We start from the raw sequence: 21,141 nt of genomic DNA on the forward strand, positions 1-21,141 counted from the left end.
ATGCAGGGCTCGAACTATGAACCATGAGATCATGACCTGGGTCAAAATCAGTCACTTAACCGACTGAGCCACCCAGTGGGCACCCAGGTCCCCCTGGCATAGATGTTTTCTATTTTAGTTTTAGGTTACTGATAGTTTCACTGGAAGTAAATATAGCATAATTGAGTCAGCGCCCCCAAACAGTGGTCAGAGCCTGGCGACTTGAGATTTCTGAGCGGTTTGGGGATAGAAACTTTTACTTTTGGGGCAAGTTTAGCTTATTCCTCATGGGCTCATCTAATTAGGTAGAGTCTGGAGGTTTTTATTCCCAGAAGTAGGCTGGAAACTTAGTGCATTAATTCATACTGATTAAAATTTATGAAATCAGCTCGATTTACACCAAGTAGGTCTGCATGTTTGTTAGTTACTCTGAGAGTAGTAGTAGTTCAGCAGTGAGATCTGGGTCACCGCCTTGCGTGACCTCACTGGCTTACATGTTGACTTTGGATCAAGTGCATATCCTCCCATGATCATGAGAAGCTTGTAAACATTAGATACCCCTCTACTATGTAAGCTCTTGTTTTTTTGATAACCGTGGTTTAGGTTTGTAAGGGACCTTAAAGAAAAGTCACCCAGACTTTCATTTCTTAGCAGATGGGTTAGAGTGGTTTGCTCAAGTCCTAGAGTTAGGGTTAGAATTCAGGTTTCTTGATTTTCTTTCCCATAGTTCTTTGCTGGGTGGTAGGGTGCTTTTTAAAGTATTCCCCTCCCCAGACATAAACATCGCTGTTGTTCTCACTCTTCATAAGTAATTAGAATACCTAAAATGTCCATCCCAGGTTGTGTTTTTTTGTCTGCAAGATGCACATTTGTCATCAGGAATCAGTTACAGCCTTTATTTGTTAGTGATTAAAGACACACGTATGATTTTGTCTTTTATAAAAAGATCATGTTGACCTGTTCATGCAGCAGACTACTATGTGCCTTACAATATTAGGGAGAATTTGTAAAAATGTCAACTATTTTGTTGTTATATTTTATAAAATGGATAGGAAGCTTGCATGTTATTTATTTTGTGTAAATATCCTAGTGCTGGTTTGCAGCAGAATGAGAAATTTCCAGGGAGCTTTTGTTTTTCTTTATTCTTGGAATTTGTTTTCTTAGTTTTCTGCATGGGCTGAGGCTGTAAACACAAGACCTGATTTTCTGGAGAAGTAGTATTACCTTTATCTTATTAAGTCTGATGTGGGACTAAAATTGCTAAATATAGCTGTTCTGCTGAAGGCAGTGGAAGACTGAATTTTTATTTGAATGCATAGAGTGGTGAGACCCTCCTGGTAAATTGTTGTTGTTTTTTCCCTCTTTTAATTGTATCTTTGCATAGACATTGGTGTTCACGTGGGAGGTGCCATTACTTTTTATTATCTCAAAATAAACTCCAGAATGCTTTGAATAGATCTGTGCTTAAATTTTGCAACCATTGCAACCTAGCCTAATGACTTTGGACAAATTAAAATTCTCAAGACTCTGTTCTCTCATTAAAATTGGGCCTAATACTCTTGAACTTACAGGGATGTCTGAAGGTATTTAAGAGTGAGTTTTGGTCTTTAAAAAAATTTTTTTTTTAATGTTTATTTTTGAAGGAGAGAGAGACAGAGTGTGAGTGGGGGAGGGGCAGAGAGAGAGGGAGACAGAGAATCCGAAGCAGGCTCCAGGCTCCAGGCTCCGAGCTGTCAGCACAGAGCCCGACGTGGGGCTCGAACTCACAAACTGTGAGATCATGACCTGAGCATAAGTCGGACGCTAGGGTGCCCCAGTGTGTGCCTTTTAAAGACCAAAACTCAGGGGGCGCTTGGGTGGCTCAGCCGGTTAAGCGTCCGACTTGGGCTCAGGTCATGATCTCACAGTTTGTGAGTTCCAGCCCCACGTTGGGCTCTGTGCCGACAGCTTGGAGCCTGGAGCCTGCTACGGATTCTGTCTCCCTCTCTCTCTGCCCCCTTCCACTCATACTCACTCTCTCTCTCTCTCTCTCTCTCTCTCTCAAAAATAAATAAGTAAATGTAAAAAAATAAAAAGCACACAGTATGAAGTGTGTTTTCCCAGTTTCCAACCATTGTCTTCACTAGTCTTTTACTTTTTTTAAATTTGAGAGTGAGAGAGCACGAGTGAGTGTGTGCACAAGTTGGGGAGAGGGGCAAGGGGAGAGAGGGAGAATCCTAAGCAAGCTCCGTGTTCAGCTCAGCCCATTGTGGGGCTCAGTCCCATGACGCTGGGATCATGACCCGACTCAAAATCAAGAGTTGGATGCTCAATGGACTGAGCCACCCAGGCACCCTGATTCACGAGTCTTTTACTTGATAGTGTGAACTTCATTTTTGAAGTGTCTTTCTTATCTATTACCTTCACTTTTATATTAAGATTACATTTTGTAATTTAAGGCTTGGTGCTTTAAAAAAATTAGATCTTTGAGTTTAAGAATGTTGGTATAAAAACATTTGCCTCTTATTAACGTTGTCCTCTTAGAAAGTTCTGAGGGGTAGTACCATTTGCTTTTCACTAGCCCCACCTTTTTTTTTTTTTTTTTAATAGCTTTATCAATGACTACCGGGTAAATTGTTTTCTTAAACCTCAACTATACATTTTATTAGTGATGATTCTTAATGCTTTAAAGCCTTAAGAGAACATTTTTTTCCACATTTATAGTAATGAATTAGAAGTCAACTTGATTATTAGTATTACCTTTTCATTGTACCTGTATGTTTTCCCTGTACCAGAAAAAGTAGACTAAGAAATCCCGTTCAAGACCTCAGCAAATAAAAAATTCTATTTGATTACTTTCTGGTCCTTGTGAAAATTGGAGCCCCTTGAAGGCCAAGACTCTTGGTTTATGTTTTATAAAGTTCTGTGTGGTATGTGACCTTATGATCCTGGCATGTCAGTGTGCATAATCAGACCTTTTTTTAAATTTTATTTGACCCATTGATCCTTTAAGTTTTTAATTCCAGTTAACATACAGTATTATATTAGTTTCAGGTATACAATATAGTGATTGAACAGTTCTGTGCATCACTGATGTTTATCACAAGTGTACTCCTTAGTCCCCATCACCTATTTAATTCCTCTCCTCCCTGGTAACATCAGCTCTCTATAATTAAGATTGACCCATCAGTCAGAGAAAGACAAATGTCATATGACTTCACTCATGAGGACTTTAAGATACAACACAGATGAACATAAGGGAAGGGAAACAAAAATAATATACAAACAGGGAGGGGGACAAAACAGAAGAGACTCTTAAACGTAGAGAACAGAGGGTTGCTGGAGGGGTTGTGGGAGGGGGGATGGGCTAAATGGGTAAGGGGCATTAAGGAATCTACTCCTGAAATCGTTGCACTATATGCTAACAAACTTGGATGTAAATTAAAAAAAAAAGTTGACCCATTGACTCTTATTTTACTTTTCTGGAGATCATTCTGATGCCTTTGGTGTCTCTCGTGTGCCAAAGGGATCTGTCTGGTAGTTATGATTTACCTTCCAACCTTCCATAGTTATGGCATGTGGCTTAGCACTACATGTATTGATAAAATATTTTAGGTAGATGCATACTGGAAGAATTACTCTGAAAAAATATTTTTAAAGCCCATTCAAGGATTTGTAATTTATTTCACCTTTTTTTTTTTTTTTTTTTTTGGTAGCATGTCCCACACTACTCAAGACAGCACTTAATGGTGTCCCGTAGTCTCTATACAGCAGGATATGATTCTAATGAAAAAGTAAGTATTTAAAAAATACTAGCAAAGTTATAATGGTTTTGCTTTCTTGTTTCCATGCTGTGTTCAGTGGACAGATTAAATATTAGCGCTGTATAATTACTACTCTAACATCATGGGTTTTATAGCTGCTCAATCTTTTTTCATTGTGGGCCACAACCTGAGTCTTAAATTTTGTGTTTGTACCTTTACCAGAAATTGAGTAAACTTTTAGTGTGTTTCCTTTATTATTCAGCAGAATAACTAACATAGCCTTCTTTCTTAAATTCTGGGTTATTTGAGAGATTTTGATTGAACTGATTTATTTTTCCATTTAATATCTGTAGGGTTAATTTTGAAGGCACCTTTGTGTATTGTAAATTTTGGGGCAAGGGAATTCCAGTTAAAATCCTGATAGAGGATAATAGTTGAGGCTCGTAATAGGAGAAAGAAAGGGCCTATAAGTGGTGATTAGAAAATGTCATTTTTTCTAATGACAATGACCATGAAGACCTCAAACAGGGCAGGAGAGTTTTGGTTAAGAAGAAGTGATTCAAGTCGAGAGTCAGGAAGGTAAAACTGATGAATGATTATTTGAGAACGAAATAGCTGAGGTATCTTCTAAATCATCTCTTGAAGTGTACAAAACTACTCAAAAGAATTTGGAGGCTTGGAGAAAGGGTCTGTATCATTGCAGTTTAATAACAATGTGGACACAATTTGCAGGGTATGTATCATTTAAAATTTCCTAATAGCCACATTAAAAAAAACTGAAGAAGTTAACTTTAATAGTATGTTTTAATTCTATATCTAAAGTGTTATTTCAGTACATAATATAAAAAGTATCAATGAGATACTTTTTTTTTTTTTTTTTGGTACCAGATCTTCTAAATCCAAGTGTATAATTTACACTTCTGGCATCTCAGTTTGATTAGCCACATTTGAAGAGCTTAGTGCCAGTGGTTACTTGATTGGACTGCACTGGTCCAGATGAATTAGCTATGATAAACTCCCTTTCATGAAATAAATCCATGGTTTAATATGAAAACTTTAGTATAGAAGTTGGGGTGCATGTATGTATATTTCTGCACATGTGTTGAGTTCCAATCTAGAGGTAGTGAGCTGTCCTAACTGGGAACACACTCTAGGGAGTGGTTAGCTAGTATTTGTTCAAGAGGCCACATTCCAGAGTGGGGGAGACAAGGAATACTACCAAGTGTTCAGCTATCTTTCTCCCTGTTAACTTTGGTAGCCTTCCTCATTAGCATAATAGGTGTTAGAAGTGGGCTCTCATTGATGACATTAGTGGTATGCAAGATATGTGTTCTGGCTGCTATTTAATAGAAATTCTTAGCCCCTGAATTAGAATAAAACAATCTAGTTGGCCTTTCATTCTTTATCTTTAAGGATAGAAACTAAGGTTGATCCCTAAATGAAGTGATCCTATGTGCAGCTCTTTCTTTGTCTGGAGGTTCTTGATAGATTGAGTCTGACAGTGTAGCTGGCCAAATCAGAATATTGATGTATTTACCTCAGGTGAACCTTTCATTCAGACTGTTGGAGCATTATACAATGAAGGAAGTTGAGACATCATTGAGCTTTATTTGGTAGATTTTAAGATCTTTTTTATGCCTGTTCATAAATGTATGTGTTGGTGGAGTTTGGTTTGAGGCTTCTTTTTGCCATAACCTCGTAATGAGCTTACAGTAATAGCTGACTCACCCCCCACATTGGTGGCCATTGATAATTACTGAAAATAAACAAATGCGTATAACCTGGTTTAGGGAATTTATAGAGCTCTTCCCCCCACCTTGGAGTCCACTAAAATACATATTTTGTTTTAAATGTCTGAAATCAGATCTGCTGCCTGCTCTCTTTGTCTTCTTTGCTGTACCTTTGCTTTTAGGTAATTGTGGTGAAACTATATAGTGTGTCAGTCATGTCATAACGTCCATGATGCTTGTTGACACTTAATGGTAGTATATAGGTTTTGTGTGTTAAGACCAAGTTGCAGGCTTGCCCTTCACTCCAGGGCTGCCTTTAATTGGGCCTTTCTACTTCTAGGAATTCTTGCTGTTGTCATAGCTATTCATTAAATACTGCACTTTTTTGTTTTTTATTGTTCCTGTCCTAAGTGCAGATAGATCTGATTTTTTGGTAATACATATTTGCTAAATAAATTGATTCTCATCTGAACTTGTCATTGACTCCTTCATATTTTATCAGCAATTTCCATCAGGTTGAAATTAAACCAGGTAAAATTTAATCATTACTAAATGTACCATTTTTTTTTTTTGATTTGAATTTTAACACATCGACTTGTCTCTGATACGTTCATAACAATAGGGAAGATTTAGTAATAATCTGCTTAGAAAAAGACCAGGAGGCTACTAAAGTAGGCCTTAGGTTAGCGTGTACCAGTGTAGTACTATATTGTGCCTGGCGTAACAAATGTGATCTTAGGTGTCACTGTTAATACAGTGTTTAAAGCTTGTACCATTATACTCCGATCATGTCACATTGTGGTATGTTTTGATATGAATACCTGGATGTGAGCTCTGGCTTTGCCCCTGTGAATTTTAAGTGATTTAGGCAAGTGATTTGGCTTCATCAAGCCTTAATTTTCTCATTTGTAAATTGGGGATGTTCTCAGCTGACCTCATAGGACTATTCTGAGCCTTAAATGAGACATAGTGGACAGAAGGGATTTGTCCTGGCATATAGAAAGCATGTGCCCTAAATGTTAGCTGCTTAATATTAGTCTTAACAACTAGGTTTTGTACATTTGGAAACAGCCTCAAAATCCACAGATAGTAAATAACTGGGGTGTAAACTCAAGCCTGGGCTTCTCTAGTGAGGTGGTAGATTTACCCACTGTTCTGTACCACTTCTCAGAAGTGTTGGTAAGTGACTAGTCAGTGTGTGGAGTTCTGTGGTCATTCCTTCAACAAGTACCCAGGGGAACGGGCCAGCTCAGCCCTTGTCTTGGGCTGTGAATGGAGTGAAGTGTCCTTGGTGGTTTTAGACCCTGGCTATGAAGATCTAAGTATGGGGAGGAGAAAGAAGGAAGGAGGGATAGAGGATAGAATAAAAGGAGGTAACTTAAAACAAAAAATCTTCAGGAATTTCCATTGTGTTTCTTACCCTGGATGATCTCATTAGTAGTTAGAGAACCGCTGCTGCAAAAGTCCGTCTCTCTCTCTCATGGTACTTGAAAGCCCCTCTGTCTTCAGGATATAGGTTCCTGATTTAAAGATTTTTGTTCGTTTCCCTTAGAATATCTTCAGAGTGCCTCCTTATATGTGGCTCTGCACCTATAGGATAAAGTCCAATTCCTTAAATGGCATATAAGTCCTTTTATCATCTGGCCTTTTTTACCCTAGCTTTGTTTGCTCCAGCTCCCCTGTACATATCTTGTGCTTGAGCTATATTAAAAATCCCTTGTTTTTCAGTGCTACCGTCTGCTTTCAATGTCACTGCCTTTGCCCTTGCTGTTCACTCTTCCTTCTCTGCACTGGCCACAGCCTCTTGGATGTAGCTGCGTTATGGCACTTACCACACTTTGTTGTCATACTGCCATATTGTACACAGAAGTTACCAAATGCACTTGATGTTTCCCTGTAATTTTTAGTGCAGAGGGGAAGTTTTAAAGTCCGTGTAAATTTATTTGTATGTATTCTTTTACGTGCATAGCTTACCTGAAAGAATATATGTACAGGAAACTGGTAATAGCATTGCCTTTGGAGCAGAGACTTAGTTGTCTCTACAGTATATCACGTTTTGTACCTTTTAAACCCTGAACCATATACATACATTTATTCAAAAGAGTATCTTCTGTATGGAAGGTTAATTGATATGATCAGCTTTATTTAGCTTGTGCACTAATTGGTATTAACAGACCTGTATTAGGGTTCTGCAGAGAAAGAGAACCAGTAGGAGATGTATGTGGGGATCCACTGGCTCACACAGCTATGGAGGCCAAGTCTCACGATCTGCCATCTGCAAGCTGGAGACACAGGAAAGCTGGTGATGTAATTCTAGTCTAGGTCCAGGGGCCTGAGAACCTGGGAGCCCATAGGTCGGTAAGCCCCAGGGTAGGCCAAGGCTGTGTCCCTCTTGAATCAGGAAAGCGGGACAAATCCTCACTTCTACTTTTTGTTCTCTCGGGCCCTCAACGAATGGGATGATGCTCACCCACACTGGGGAGGGCAGTGTACTGGGCTGAGTCCCCTGATTCACATGCTCCTGTCCTCTAGAAACACTCTCACAGACACACCCAGAAATCATGTTTCATCTGGTCACCCTGGGGCCCAGTCAAGTTGCATGTAAAAGTAAAATTAGCCATCACAAGCCCTGAATAGAGAAGATGTGTCAGGTGCAGATAGTTGTTTTAATGTAGATTTTTCCCTGTTAGATAGCTTCACACTCCTAGATTTGTCACAAACAGTGTGGTGTGTGGCCCAAAGGGGTGAATAACAATAGCTATAGCTAACACCTCTTGAGTATATATTATGCGTTAGGCACTGTTCTAAACACTTTAAGGGTGTTAATTCATACTCTCACAGCCTCTTGTGGCAGGTGCTATTATTACTCTCATTTTACATACCAGGAAATGAGGGTTGAGAAGGATGGCTTGCCCACGTAAGAACACATGGTGGTGTTGGGCAATTTAGTTCCAGACTGGCTTTTAACTATTATTCTGCCATGCAGATAAAAATTAGAAGGAAGTTCTTAATCCCTATAATGTTATGATTGGTTATATTTCCTATAACAGTTGCTTATTGTGTAACTTCGTGTTTGTGTTGCTTTTATCAGATGTGATCTGTTTAATACTTATAAAAATGCACATTTTAAAATGCATTTCAAAGAGGTATAAAACATTTTTTTCTTTGTATATTGTCAGTGTTTAACAGGGATTTACCATGACCACTTAGGTATAGAATGGCCTATGATTTTGTAGTCTCAGGCTTGACGTGACATGAGGGTATTTTAAGGACCCATCTGCTCAAGGCTCAGAATGACTCAGGATATTATCAGATTAAGAGTTTACCAATTTTTTTTTTTAATTTTTTTTTTCAACGTTTATTTATTTTTGGGACAGAGAGAGACAGAGCATGAACGGGGGAGGGGCAGAGAGAGAGGGAGACACAGAATCGGAAACAGGCTCCAGGCTCTGAGCCATCAGCCTAGAGCCTGACGCGGGGCTCGAACTCACGGACCGCGAGATCGTGATCTGGCTGAAGTCGGACGCTTAACCGACTGCGCCACCCAGGCGCCCCTGGAGTTTACCAATTTTTGAGGCAGAGGCTTGTCTCAGTTTGCTAGAATAAGTGATGTGTGACATAAAGTTTAAACCAAGACTTTGAAAACCTTTTCCAACTCGGAGATTCTGTGAGTCCCTGTCAGGTTAAAATATTGCTTTCAGTTATATGAGTACTTTAAAGATCATATATAGCTTTAACTTTCTTTTAGAAATATAACTAAGACTTTTTCTGTAGTTACATTCAACTTACAACAATTCACTAACCCAGAAATAATTGTGTACTAAAAGATCTCCATATTACTTGTGTGTTTCTTTCAAAGGATTAGCCTGTACAATTTTAGAGTAGGAAGAGAACCTTATTAAATAGTTTCCTCTAGAAATGCCATCAGTTTATATGTGAAAGTGAAGATCTACAGAGATTGATTTGCCTCAAGTCAAATAGGTTATTGTTAGTGGCAAAGCTGGGCTTAGAATTGAAGTATCTAGGCCTACCCAGAATGGAGCTACTCTCTTATGAGGCCTTAGCTGCTTCAAATATGGTGGTTACTCAAACTTAACATAAATTCCCTGAATTTAGAATATACGTTATGAAGTAAGTGGTCAAACAATTCTGTCTAAAGTTTTTTAGTATTCAGAAATGTTATCTGAAGATTACCTTTTGGCAAGAGAATTTATAAATATCCCCTTAGTCCATTTAAGTACACCAAATCAAATCAGTTGATGCTTTAACAGACTAATTATAGGGCTGCATCCTACCAGATGAATTTAGTAGCAATCGGGTTATAGATGAACATACATGTAATATTTAGTACTACTCTAGGAAGTAATTTTTTTTTTTTTTTTTAAGAATCATGTCCAGTGTTGTGAGAAAACTTGTTTTCTGGTTCCAAAGTGAGAGTAACAATTTCTTATGTGTGTTTTTTTCTCTCTTCAGACTTTTGATAAAATTCTTATTGCTAATAGAGGAGAAATTGCATGTAGGGTGAGTGGATTTTAATCTTATTTTCCATTTTACTTTGTGAATTTTATTAAATCCCTTGAAATATGAATCTCTATTAATAGATAACATTGATATATTTTAAAATAGGTTATTAAAACTTGCAAGAAGATGGGCATTAAGACAGTTGCCATCCACAGTGATGTTGATGCTAGTTCTGTAAGTATATTTTGCTTTATCTGAATGAAGACCTTATTTGGGGTATATTTAAAAGAAAAAAAAAAAGCCTGGGTGGCTCAGTCAGTTGAGCGTCTGACTTCAGATGGTCTTGCAGTTCGTGAGTTCGAGCCCTCCGTCGGGCTCTGTGCTAACAGCTCAGAGCCTGGAGTCTGCTTCAGATTCTGTCTCTCTCTCTCTCTCCCCCTCCCCTGCTCATTCTCTACCTCTCTCTTTCTCTCAAAAATAAATAAATGTTAAAGTAAATAAATAAATAAAGGTAAAAGATGTAGGTTTTCTTCATTCTTGGCCTGAAAAGGGTATACACAATTAAAAAACAAAACACCTAATTACTGACTCTTGTATTAAGCAAAATGGAAGTATCATAATGTCTTTAATATGTGTCTTAATTTTTTTTTCCCCAGGGTTTTAAAAACCTAGAGTAGGGTTTAAAAATTGCTTGACAGATTGCTGGTCACCAAGTAGATTTGGACAAAGCTTGAGAAAGATTCAAAGATTATTGTAATGTTTATATCATGCTGCATTAGGAGAGCACGTTTTCCCACAGCTGAATTCCGGTATCACTAAGGGAATGCTATAATTGTTTAATTTTCCTAAATGCTGTATCGTGTCCGGCTGAAACGTTGATGAATGAAAGATACGCTAATACTAATTGGACATGAACAAAAGGAATAACATAAAGCCGTGAATGATTTTATTGGGGATTTTTACCACAGCAGGCATTTTTAGCAGTAATAAACTATGAAGGAATAGGAAAAAAAACTCCTGAGAAAAGAATGTAAATTATTAGAACTTTAGGGGATGAAATTTAAGTAGTGGTACTTTACGTTACTGTTTTTCATTCTTTTACACTACTTTTGATAACGGGACCTATCGATGATGTCAGTTTTTATTATACAGAAAGATAATACCGAGGATTTTCATTGTTTGTGATTTCTTACCTAGAAATGTGTTGTTCATTCTGCTTTATTGCGACTGACTTCCTTTAAAAAAAAAAAAAAAAAAGCAAAACAAAACAAAACAAAGTGAAGCCATTACAAGCTATTCTAATTTCCTGAAAATAAAGGTTAAGTATCTTATCTAGTTTACTTGACAGATACATTTAAAATAGTCCTCTTCTACTTAAAAAATAAATTAAATAAATTTATTTTACATATGTGGTTTTTTTTTTTTTATTGGTTTCTGGCCTCTTTACTAATAATTTGTTTTAACTGATAGTTTCAATAATAGTTTATATTCCTTACAAGATATCTATGAAATAATGAGAAAACTATTACTTTAATCTGTTTCTTGGTTGGTAAACTAAGACATTTATCAGTAGCAAACTCTTTTAGAAAAAAGTTTGTGTTACCATCAGGCTAGTAATAGATTTAAAATTTTCTCTTGTCTTGTGTTCATTTTCAGTGTATTAGGTCAGGAGGTGTTTTTCACTCATGCATAAATTGGGAGAGAAAATGGACACTGTTTTTATATCAAGTCTTATAGTAAACTTTAACTTACTTTTCTCATATCAAGATATAGTTCCGTATCCTGTGTTCTCATGAAGGTGACTGTTGGCATGCATGGTCCAAAATTATTTGCATTTTGATTTTTTTCATATATGTTTGTATTTCAGTGTTGGTATTATAGTTCCCAACAGCACGACTGCTTTTTCCCATTCTTAATTTTCTAGCTTTGTGTTCTTGTTAGGTAGAAGCTTTGCAGGAGCAATTTGCATTGCGGGTACAGCCCCTGCCTTGGAGAAAGGCTGCTGTGATGATATGGTACAAACCTTGTAGGGTCAGAAACTCCTCCCAACCTGTGGGGGGAGTTTCCCAACTGACTGGAAGCAGCCTCCATTAGAGACCATCCCACACTGTCTGTCTCAGCTCTTCCCAGCCCAGAGAGAACCAATACTATCCAATCCCAAAACAACGTAGGAGCCAGCTCTCCCACCTTGAGAGTGTACTTCCGATTTAATAAACTGCTTTGCACTTGCTACTTTCCTTCTGGCTGTCTTTATTCGAGTGTGGATCCTCACGTAAATCTTCTCATGGGGAATCAAGAGACTGAGGCCTCCATTCACACAACCCAGACTCACCCATAACATTTTGATCTAGAGGTACACTGTCACTTTCCAGCCTTTGAAAAAAATGGTTTCAGAAGAGTTGGTCAGAGTTTTAAGATGGTCCTTCATATCCTTCTAAAGCAGAGATGGTAGTTTTACATTTTAAAGACTTTTAGTCACTTTTTGCTGAAAGTGGAAATGAGCCTACCAGAGATTATAATACATAATTTAGAATAAGATTTCCTAGGGCCCACAGTGGAGGCAATGCACGATCAGTCAAAACTTCCTCTTCGTGTGACCTACCTTAAGACCTTTTCTAGAAAGATACTATTTAGGATAATAATGATAGTTAGAATGTTCAAAGTTTAGTTTAGGCCTTAGCACTAGAACCAAATCTATTTGATTTCTGCATCTCAAGAAAGCCAAAAGGGTGAATTCCTCTGACGGTTTTTTGCTTCCTTAACATGTGACCAAAAAGATGATCATTGTATCCAGTGAGCTTTACAATAGGGGTAATATGAACAAGTCTTGCTACTTAGATGTATTGTTAACATTGCAATATTTATTTTCAACAGGTGAGCATTAAATTTTTTTTTAATGTTTATTTTTGAGCAAGAGAAAGAGAAGGAGACAGAGTGTGAGTGGGAAAGAGCAGAGAGAGAGGGAGGGAGACACAGAATCCAAAGTATGCCCAGGCTCTGAGCCATTAGGGCAGACAGGACTCGAGCTCATGATCCATGAGATCATGACCTGAGCTGCAGTCGGACATTTAACTGATTGAGCCACCCAGGCACCCCAGGAGGTGAGCATTTTAAGTGTAATTTGGAGTAAAAAATATCTTATATGCTTTATGTTAATTTCATAAATGGAAATGTAAATATTGCAGTAGGAAAATACAACAGTTGATTTTTTTTTTAATGTTTATTTTTAAGAGAGAGACAGTGTGTGTGGGGGAGGGGCAGAGAGAGAGAGGCACACACAGAATCTGAAGCAGGCTTCAGGCTCTGAGCCGTCAGCACGGGGCCTGACATGGGGCTTGAACCCACAAACCGTGAGATCATGACCTGAGCCGAAGTTGGACGCTCAACTGACTGAGCCACCCAGGCACCCCAACAGTTGATTGTTTTTAAATGGCAAGTTAATATTTTTCACAACTAATTTTTGACACTTAAGCAGGGAGAAAAGGCTAACGGTTTACTACAACTATTAAGTGATAAGTCCTATAAAGAAAACGACCTACCTTATAAATGATGTGTAATGGAAAAAAATTGGCTTTTAAAAATGATTATGCAGTTTTTCCATTGATCTCCTTTCCCCCATCCTGTTCTTCAGAATTGTCTTCAATATTCTTGTCTTTTTGTTCTTCCATGTGAATTTTAGGATAAGCTTGCTTACCAAATTAGACACATCCACCCACCAGTTTTTAGCTATTGTGAACAAGACTTCTTTAATAATCTAGTACAAATCTTTATGTAAACATATACTTTGATTTGTCTAAATACCTAGGAGTGGAATTACTTGGTCATCAGGTAGATGAGAGGCAAAGCAACTTTTTCCTGTATGAATAGTAAATCTCTGTCTGGGGAGTAAATAAATATATTTTAGACTCTGCAGATCACATGTTCTGCTACTTTTATTTATATATACATACATATGACCCTTTAGAAATGTAAAAAGCATTTTTAACTTGCAGGCTATAAAATAACTGTCCTTAGATTGGATTTGGCCTGTGGGTGGGTGGTATTTTGTTGACTCCTGGCATTAATAGATGCATATTTAACTGTAAGAAGCTGCCACGGGTGCCTGGGTGGCTCAGTTGGTTAAGTCTGGTTCTTGATTTCGGCTCTGGTCATGATCTTGTGGTTTGTGAGATTGAGCCCCATGTTGAGCTCTGCACTGATAGCATACATCCTGCTTGGGATTCATTCATTCTCTCTCTCCCTCCCTCCCTCCCCTTCTCCCTGTCCCTTTCCCTCTCTCCCCCTTACCCCCTCTCAAAATAAACAAACTTAAAAAATAAGTGTTAGAAGCTGCCAAATAGTTGTTCTGTATGACTCTGCCACATTTTGCTCTCACCAGTAATGTACGAACGTTCATGTTGCTCTGCGTCCTTGCCTGGACTTGATCTCAGCAGTCCTTCTGATTTTGGCTATTCTGTTGGTGTTCACATGTTATCTTATTGTAGTTTTAATTTAAATTCTCTGATGAATATTGATGTTGAGTACCTTTTCATATTAGTGGCCATTTATATTCTTAAGTGTTCAGACATAAAATTGGAAGAGCAAGTACAGTGAGTGCTTATACCTTTTGCTTGGACTCACCAGTTAACATTTGGACACATTTGCTTATAACTGTGTCCATATGTATGAGTATAAATATATATTGTGTGTATATTTCTTCTTTTTTTATTTTGCTAAGGAAATTGGAAGTAAGTTACAGTCATGGCATTTCACCCCTAAATACTTAAGTTTTTATTTCCCAGGAAAAGGCTATTCTCTTACATATACCCTATCAAAGCTAGGAAAATTATTAGTAATTCTATAGTATAATCTAATACACAGACTGTATTCAAATTTTCCCATTTGTCTCCAAATGTCTTTACTTTTTTTTTTTTAATGTAAGCTTTACACCCAACATGGGTCTTGAACTCATGACCCTGTAATGAAGATGCTCTACTTACAGAGCCAGCCAGGTGCCGCTCCCAATGTCTTTAGTATTTTTTTTTGACCCACAGTTCAGTCGCGGTTCATGAATTATATTCGGTTATTATGGCTCTTTAAAGAGTCTCTTAATCTAAAATAGTCCTCTTCCCTTCCCTCTTTGTTTGATTTTCATGATACCGACGTTTTGAGGAATCCAGGCCAATTGGCTTATAGATAGTCTGGGTTTGTTTCCTCACAAATAGATTCAGTGTAAATATTTTTTTTTGATACGAAAACTTCATAAGTGGGGCGCCTTCATAAGTGGGTGGCTCAGTCGGTTAAACGTCCTACTTCGGCTCAGGTCCCGATCTCGCTGTGAGTTTGAGCCCTGCGTTGGGCTCTGTGCTGACAGCTCAGTCTGCAGCCTGCTTTAGATTCTGCATTTCCCCCACTCTCACTCTGTTTTGTCTTGAAAGTAAATAAACGTTAAAAAAAATTAAAAAAATACTTAAGTGATCCTGTTGTATCAAGAAGTTCATAATGTTGGGTGGTTTTGGTTACACTGATTACTTGGTTGAGGTAATGGTGCGTTTTTCCCCGCTCTTTTGAAATTAATTTTTGGGGGTGAATCTTTGAATCCATGTGAATATTTTTCCCCCAACAACCTCTCATCTATTATTTTTCATCCACTGATAAAAAGCATCTGATGCAATAATTACTTTGGTTGCATTTGTCTTGTGCTATCTGTTGAGAAGTCTGTCAGGTCTACTCCATTTTGAATCTACCTTTTTTTCCCCCTTTATGTATTTGAATCCCCTTTCATGTCTTATTCATTTTTAACTACTTACTTTTTTAGAACTTACTTTTCATTTGTGTGGATCTTGGCTTGTGACCTCCTATCTGGTGTCTTTAATGTTGAATCCCAGCATGGTTTGGGTTGCAGATACGGCCTTGTTGGCTGGGTGCTATATTTGTTTCTGCCAGACTCTCTAGGGTACCCTTCTTCTGGTACTAATGTTTCTGTTAACTTATTGGCATGAAGGTTGCTAAATTTCGAGGATAATGGAAAAAACAAAATGAAATGACATATATCCCTCCCTCTCTTGAATAGACCCATGGTTTCTAATTTACAGAGGAGACTTCTTACTTTGAACTACAGCAGATAATTTTAAATATATGTCTTCCATGTACTTTTTAGATTGACATTTTTCTTCCTTTTCACTGAGGATGTAATCTTTGAGCAGCCTGGCCGTATGTAGGGAGTTTTTCTTATAATTTTTAACTCCTTTCTCTGAGAATTAACTCAGTTCTTTAGATTCTCTCCCCCCCCCCGCCTTTTTTTTTTTTTTTTTTTTTACTAGATTACCAGTTTATTATAAATGAGTATAGCTCAGAAACAGTCAGTTGGAAGACCTGAGTAAGGGAAGGTATGGGGACAGGGCAGGAAGCTTGCCTACCCTCTCTAGGCACACCGGTTTCCCCCAATTTCCATGTGCTCACCAACCCCGATTCTTGAGATCCCCCTCCCTCTCTCCATGATTAGCTGGAATATTGGCTCTGGCAGATGCTGTCTGGCTTTTAGCTTCCTTTTTTGTTTTTGATCCCTGGGGATTGCCTGTAATTTCTTGTAAGCCAAGTTGTTCATTTAAAGGGTGTTTGTTAAATTTAATCTAGGATTTGAGGTGCTTGTAGAGGTGCTTGTAGGGAGGCTTTGCAGATTATTTAGTTGGTTCTTGGATAGTCTTTTTTTTTTTTTATGTTTATTTATTTATTTATTTATTTATTTTTTTTTTTTTTAATTTTTTTTTTTCAACGTTTATTTATTTTTGGGACAGAGAGAGACAGAGCATGAACGGGGGAGGGGCAGAGAGAGAGGGAGACACAGAATCGGAAACAGGCTCCAGGCTCCGAGCCATCAGCCCAGAGCCCGACGCGGGGCTCGAACTCACAGACCGCGAGATCGTGACCTGGCTGAAGTCGGACGCTTAACCGACTGCGCCACCCAGGCGCCCCATGTTTATTTATTTTTGAGAGAGAGCGCGCATGAGCAGGAGAGGGGCAGAGAGAGAAGGAGACACAGAATCAGAGGCAGGCTCCATGCTCTGAGCTGTCAGCACAGAGCCCTATGTGGGGCTAAAACTCACAAACCATGAGATCATCACCTGAGCCAAAGTCAGACGCTTAAGTGACTGAGCCACCGGGGTGTCCCAGTGGATAGTCTTAAAAAGAGGATGACATCCTGTCTGTTGAGGAAGTTGCCCTGCTCTTTTTGAAAAGTGAAGGCTGATCTAGAGCAGTATCAAAATCGGACTTTACCCAGGATGGCAGTTCACATATGCTGATGGGATTTCTGCAGCTGCGTCCAGGGGATGAGTCCACAAGCAGTGGGAAATGGTCTGGGCAGGAGAGGCAAGTGGGAGTTAGGCCTCTTACCAAGTCATGAATTGTCTTTTATGTGTTCTCCAGGTCTTTATTAGTCTTTGGAAAGATGTTTAGAGAATGGTTTATGAAGGAAAAATTGTCCTGGTGGAAGACTGAATCCTGCTGGACTTTTGATAGGGATTGTGTTGTATCTGTACACTAATTTGGGAAGTAGTATTATCTCAACATTCTCAATTCTTCCTATCCATGGACGTGGATATTCCATTTGCTCTTGTTCTAGTTACTGTGGCTACTTTAATTTCAGCAGTGTTTTGTAGTTTTCAGAGTGTAAGTTTTGCACTTAACTTTGTTATATTTCATAGTAAATATTTTACTATTTTTTATATTAGGATTGCAATGTTTTAAGTTTCAGCTTTTATTGCAACTATAATCAACTTTTGTATGTGATCATTTGTCCTGCAACCTTGCTGAATTTGTTTATTCTTTTATATACACACACACGCGCGCACACACACACACGTGTGTGTGTGTGTCTATATATGTAAGATCCTTAAGATTCTCTCTAGAAGACCATGTACAAATAGAGATAGACTAGAGATAGACTTCTTTTGTTTCAATCTGGGAGCTTTTTATTTTGTATTAATTTTCTTGGCTTTAACGTTCAGAGTGATATTGAATAGAAGTAGTGAGAGCAAGCATCTTGTTTTGTTCCTCATCTTTGGCAGAAAGCGCTTAATATTTCACAATTAAGTTTGATTTAGGCTCTGGGATTTTCATAAATTCCCATTATCAGGTTGAGGAAGTGCCCTGGTATTTCTAGATTGTTGAATGCTTTTTTGTGATTGGATATTGGATTATTTCAAATGCTTTTTCTGTGTCGACTGAGATGTCATAGCTTTTGTCTGTTATTCTATTGATATGGTATATTCCATTAATTTTTGGATATTACACACTTGGTCAAGGTGTATAGTTTTTTGTATATATTGCTGGATTCATCTTATTAGTGCTTTGTTGAGAATTTTTCATCTGTGGTTATAAGAGCTATTGGTCTGTAGTTTTCTTGTGATGGCTTTGTTTTGGTATCAGATCTTGGCCTCATATTATGAGTTAGGAACTGTTCCCTCATCTTCTCTTGTTTTGGAAGAGTCTGTGAAGAGTTGGCATTAATTATTCCTTAAATGTTTGGTAGAACTCACCAGTGAAGCCATCTCTGTGGCTTTTTTAATTTTAAATTTATTATTATTATTATTATTTTTGAGAGAGAGAGATCCCAGGCAGGCTCCATGCTAGGCATGGAGCCTGACACGGGGCTCGATCTCATAACTGTGACTTGAACTGAAATCAAAGAGTGGGGACACTTAACCAACTGAGCCACCCAGGTGTCCTAAAGACTTTATTTTTAAGTAATCTCTATACCCAATGTGGGGCTTGAACTCACAACCCTGAGATCAAGAGCTGTATGCTCTATCAAGTGAGCCAGCCAGGCACCTGTCTATGGGTGGTTTTTTGATTATTCAATCTCTTATTAAAGGTTTATTCAGATTTTTGATTTCTTTTTCTGTGTCTATAATTTTTTCTTTCTAGGAATTTGTCCATTTCACCTGATTTATCTAGTTTATTGATATATGATTATAGTATTTCCTTATTTTTATTTTTGTAAGTTTGGTAGTGATTTCTTTCATTCCTGATTTTAGGCTTTTAAGAGTCTTTTTTTCCTTGGTCACTTTAGCTAAAAGTTTTCAACTTTATTGATCTTTTCAAAGAGCCAACTTTGATTTCATTGATCTCTATGTCATTTGTGTTTAGTCTTTATCATTTCCTTTATCCTGCTTGTTCTGGGTTTATTTTGCTCTTTTTTTTTTTTTTTTTTTTTTAAATAAGTAGGCTTCATGCCTAGCATGGAACCCAATGCAGAGCTTGAACTTAAGACCTGAGCAGAGATTAAGAGTTGGACGCTTAACCAACTAAGCCACCCAGGTGCCCCTAGTTTTCTCTTTTTAAAAATAGTTTAAGGTAGAAGATTAGGTTGTTGACTTAAAGTTTTTTTTTAGTCTAAGTGTTGAGCTGTATAACATTTTTCTCTGTTTAGCTGCACCCCATATGCTTTGGTATGTTTTTCATTTTCATTCCTGAAACTCTTTTCTGACTTCCCTTGTGATTTCTTTTTTGGCCTGCTTATCATTTAGGAGTGTGTTGTTTAGTTACGCATTATTTGTGAGCTTCCCAAGTTTATTTTTGTTACCTGTTTTTAGTTTCCTTACATTTTGGTTAGACAACATGCTTTTTATTTCTGTCTTTTAAAATTTGTTGGTGTTTGTTTTATGGCATACCATATGCTCTGTCCTTGAGTTCCATGTGAACCTAAGAATGTCTGTTTTGCTGTTTATGGTTCTCTCTAGATGCCTTTTAGGACTGGTTGGTTCATAGGGCTATTCAAGTCTTCTCTTTCCTTGTTGATCTTCTGTTCTATCCATTACTGAAAGTGGGGTTTAACATGTTTGTAAAAAGCTTCTTAAAATGTTCAGTATTTATTTTGTTTTGCTCAGAAGACAAAATCGGTGACAAGTAGTTATAGGCCTGTAACTCTGTGCATGAAAGAGCCTGAATAAGGTAAGAGATCATTGACTAAGGAACTCTAGGCTGTCATAGAAGTAATGAAGTAGGGTGCTTGGTGTAGAGATTCTCACAAGAATTCTTTGCAGTTTTCAGTAAACAAGAAATTTTGACATGAATTGTTATAGACTTAAGTAAAAATAGATTTCCTTTTTAAAAAATGTTTGTTTTTTTGGGGCGCGTGGGTGGCTCAGTCGGTTAAGCGGCCGACTTCGGCTCAGGTCACGATCTCGCGGTCTGTGAGTTCGAGCCCCGCGTCAGGCTCTGGGCTGATGGCTTAGAGCCTGGAGCCTGCTTCCGATTCTGTGTCTCCCTCTCTCTCTGCCCCTCCCCCATTCATGCTCTGTCTCTCTCTGTCTCAAAAATAAAATAAAAAACATTAAAAAAAAATAAAAAATGTTTGTTTTTTAAAGGTTTCTTTTTTAAAATCTGGGCAAAGATGGTAAGCGAAAAATAAAACAATGACTGTCATATGTTGATAGAAAAATCCCAAGTAATAGGAAAATGGAATAAAATAATTTACTTAGATAATATGCTGCAGCCACATGGAGTGTATTCATGACATTTCAGTATGGTTCAAAATTAGAGAATATTAATATATTAATAAGTTAGTAGAGGAAAACTAGATGATTATTCTGATAAAAGCCTAGATGTCATTTAAAAGAAATTCACTGTCTTTGTAAAATCCTTAGTAAAACAGGATTAAATACATGCTGCCTTCCCATAATAAGGTTATACCTCATAGGAAGCATTCTCATGAAATTCAGGGTAAAGGCTGATAAATTTACTCTCACTACTGTTATTTAACAGCATTCTAAAAGTGCTAGGTAGTGTGTTAGGCAAATGTGAAATGGTGGACAGGAAAGGCAGAAATAGTAAGATTGTATTGAGTTTCTAGTTACGTAGTTAACTGAATAACTATTTAGAAACATAAAAAACCATCTCTATGGTTGTTAAAAAATAAATCTGTAGTTTTCCTATATGTATCATCAACAAAGTAGCAAATACAACTGGCATGCCTGGGTGGCTCAGTCAGGTAAGCGTCAGACTTCAACTCAGGTCATGCATGGTCTCACAGTTGGTGAGTTCAAGCCCTGCATCGGGCTCTCTGCTGTCAGAGAGACAGACTGCTTTCTCATCTCTCCTCTGTCTCCCTCTCTTTCTGCTTCTCGCCCGGACACATACGTGCTTTCTCTCTTTCAATAATAAATGTAAAAAAATACAACTGAAAATGTATAGCTTCATAGAAACAGTGGAAAAGGTAAAGCACTTGATATGAAATCTGTAGGACT

General features: G+C 37.8%; 1 protein-coding gene across 3 annotated transcripts in view; it reads left to right on the plus strand.

Moving 5' to 3' along the window:
- The window catches only part of PCCA (propionyl-CoA carboxylase subunit alpha), a 414,072-nt gene that overhangs the window by 10,952 nt on the left and 381,979 nt on the right, over positions 1–21,141 (plus strand). For all 3 annotated transcript variants that reach the window (XM_047081502.1, XM_047081516.1, XM_047081510.1), the window contains exons 2-4: positions 3,675–3,752; positions 9,926–9,973; positions 10,079–10,147. In XM_047081502.1, coding sequence (XP_046937458.1) covers positions 3,675–3,752; positions 9,926–9,973; positions 10,079–10,147 — 195 coding nt within the window. The remainder of the gene's footprint in view (positions 1–3,674; positions 3,753–9,925; positions 9,974–10,078; positions 10,148–21,141) is intronic.

This window comes from Lynx rufus, unplaced genomic scaffold (genome assembly GCF_022079265.1).
Source record: "Lynx rufus isolate CCGP_SWC_20201006 ecotype Redwood Valley unplaced genomic scaffold, mLynRuf1.p SCAF_1, whole genome shotgun sequence".
NCBI lineage: Eukaryota > Metazoa > Chordata > Mammalia > Carnivora > Felidae > Lynx > Lynx rufus.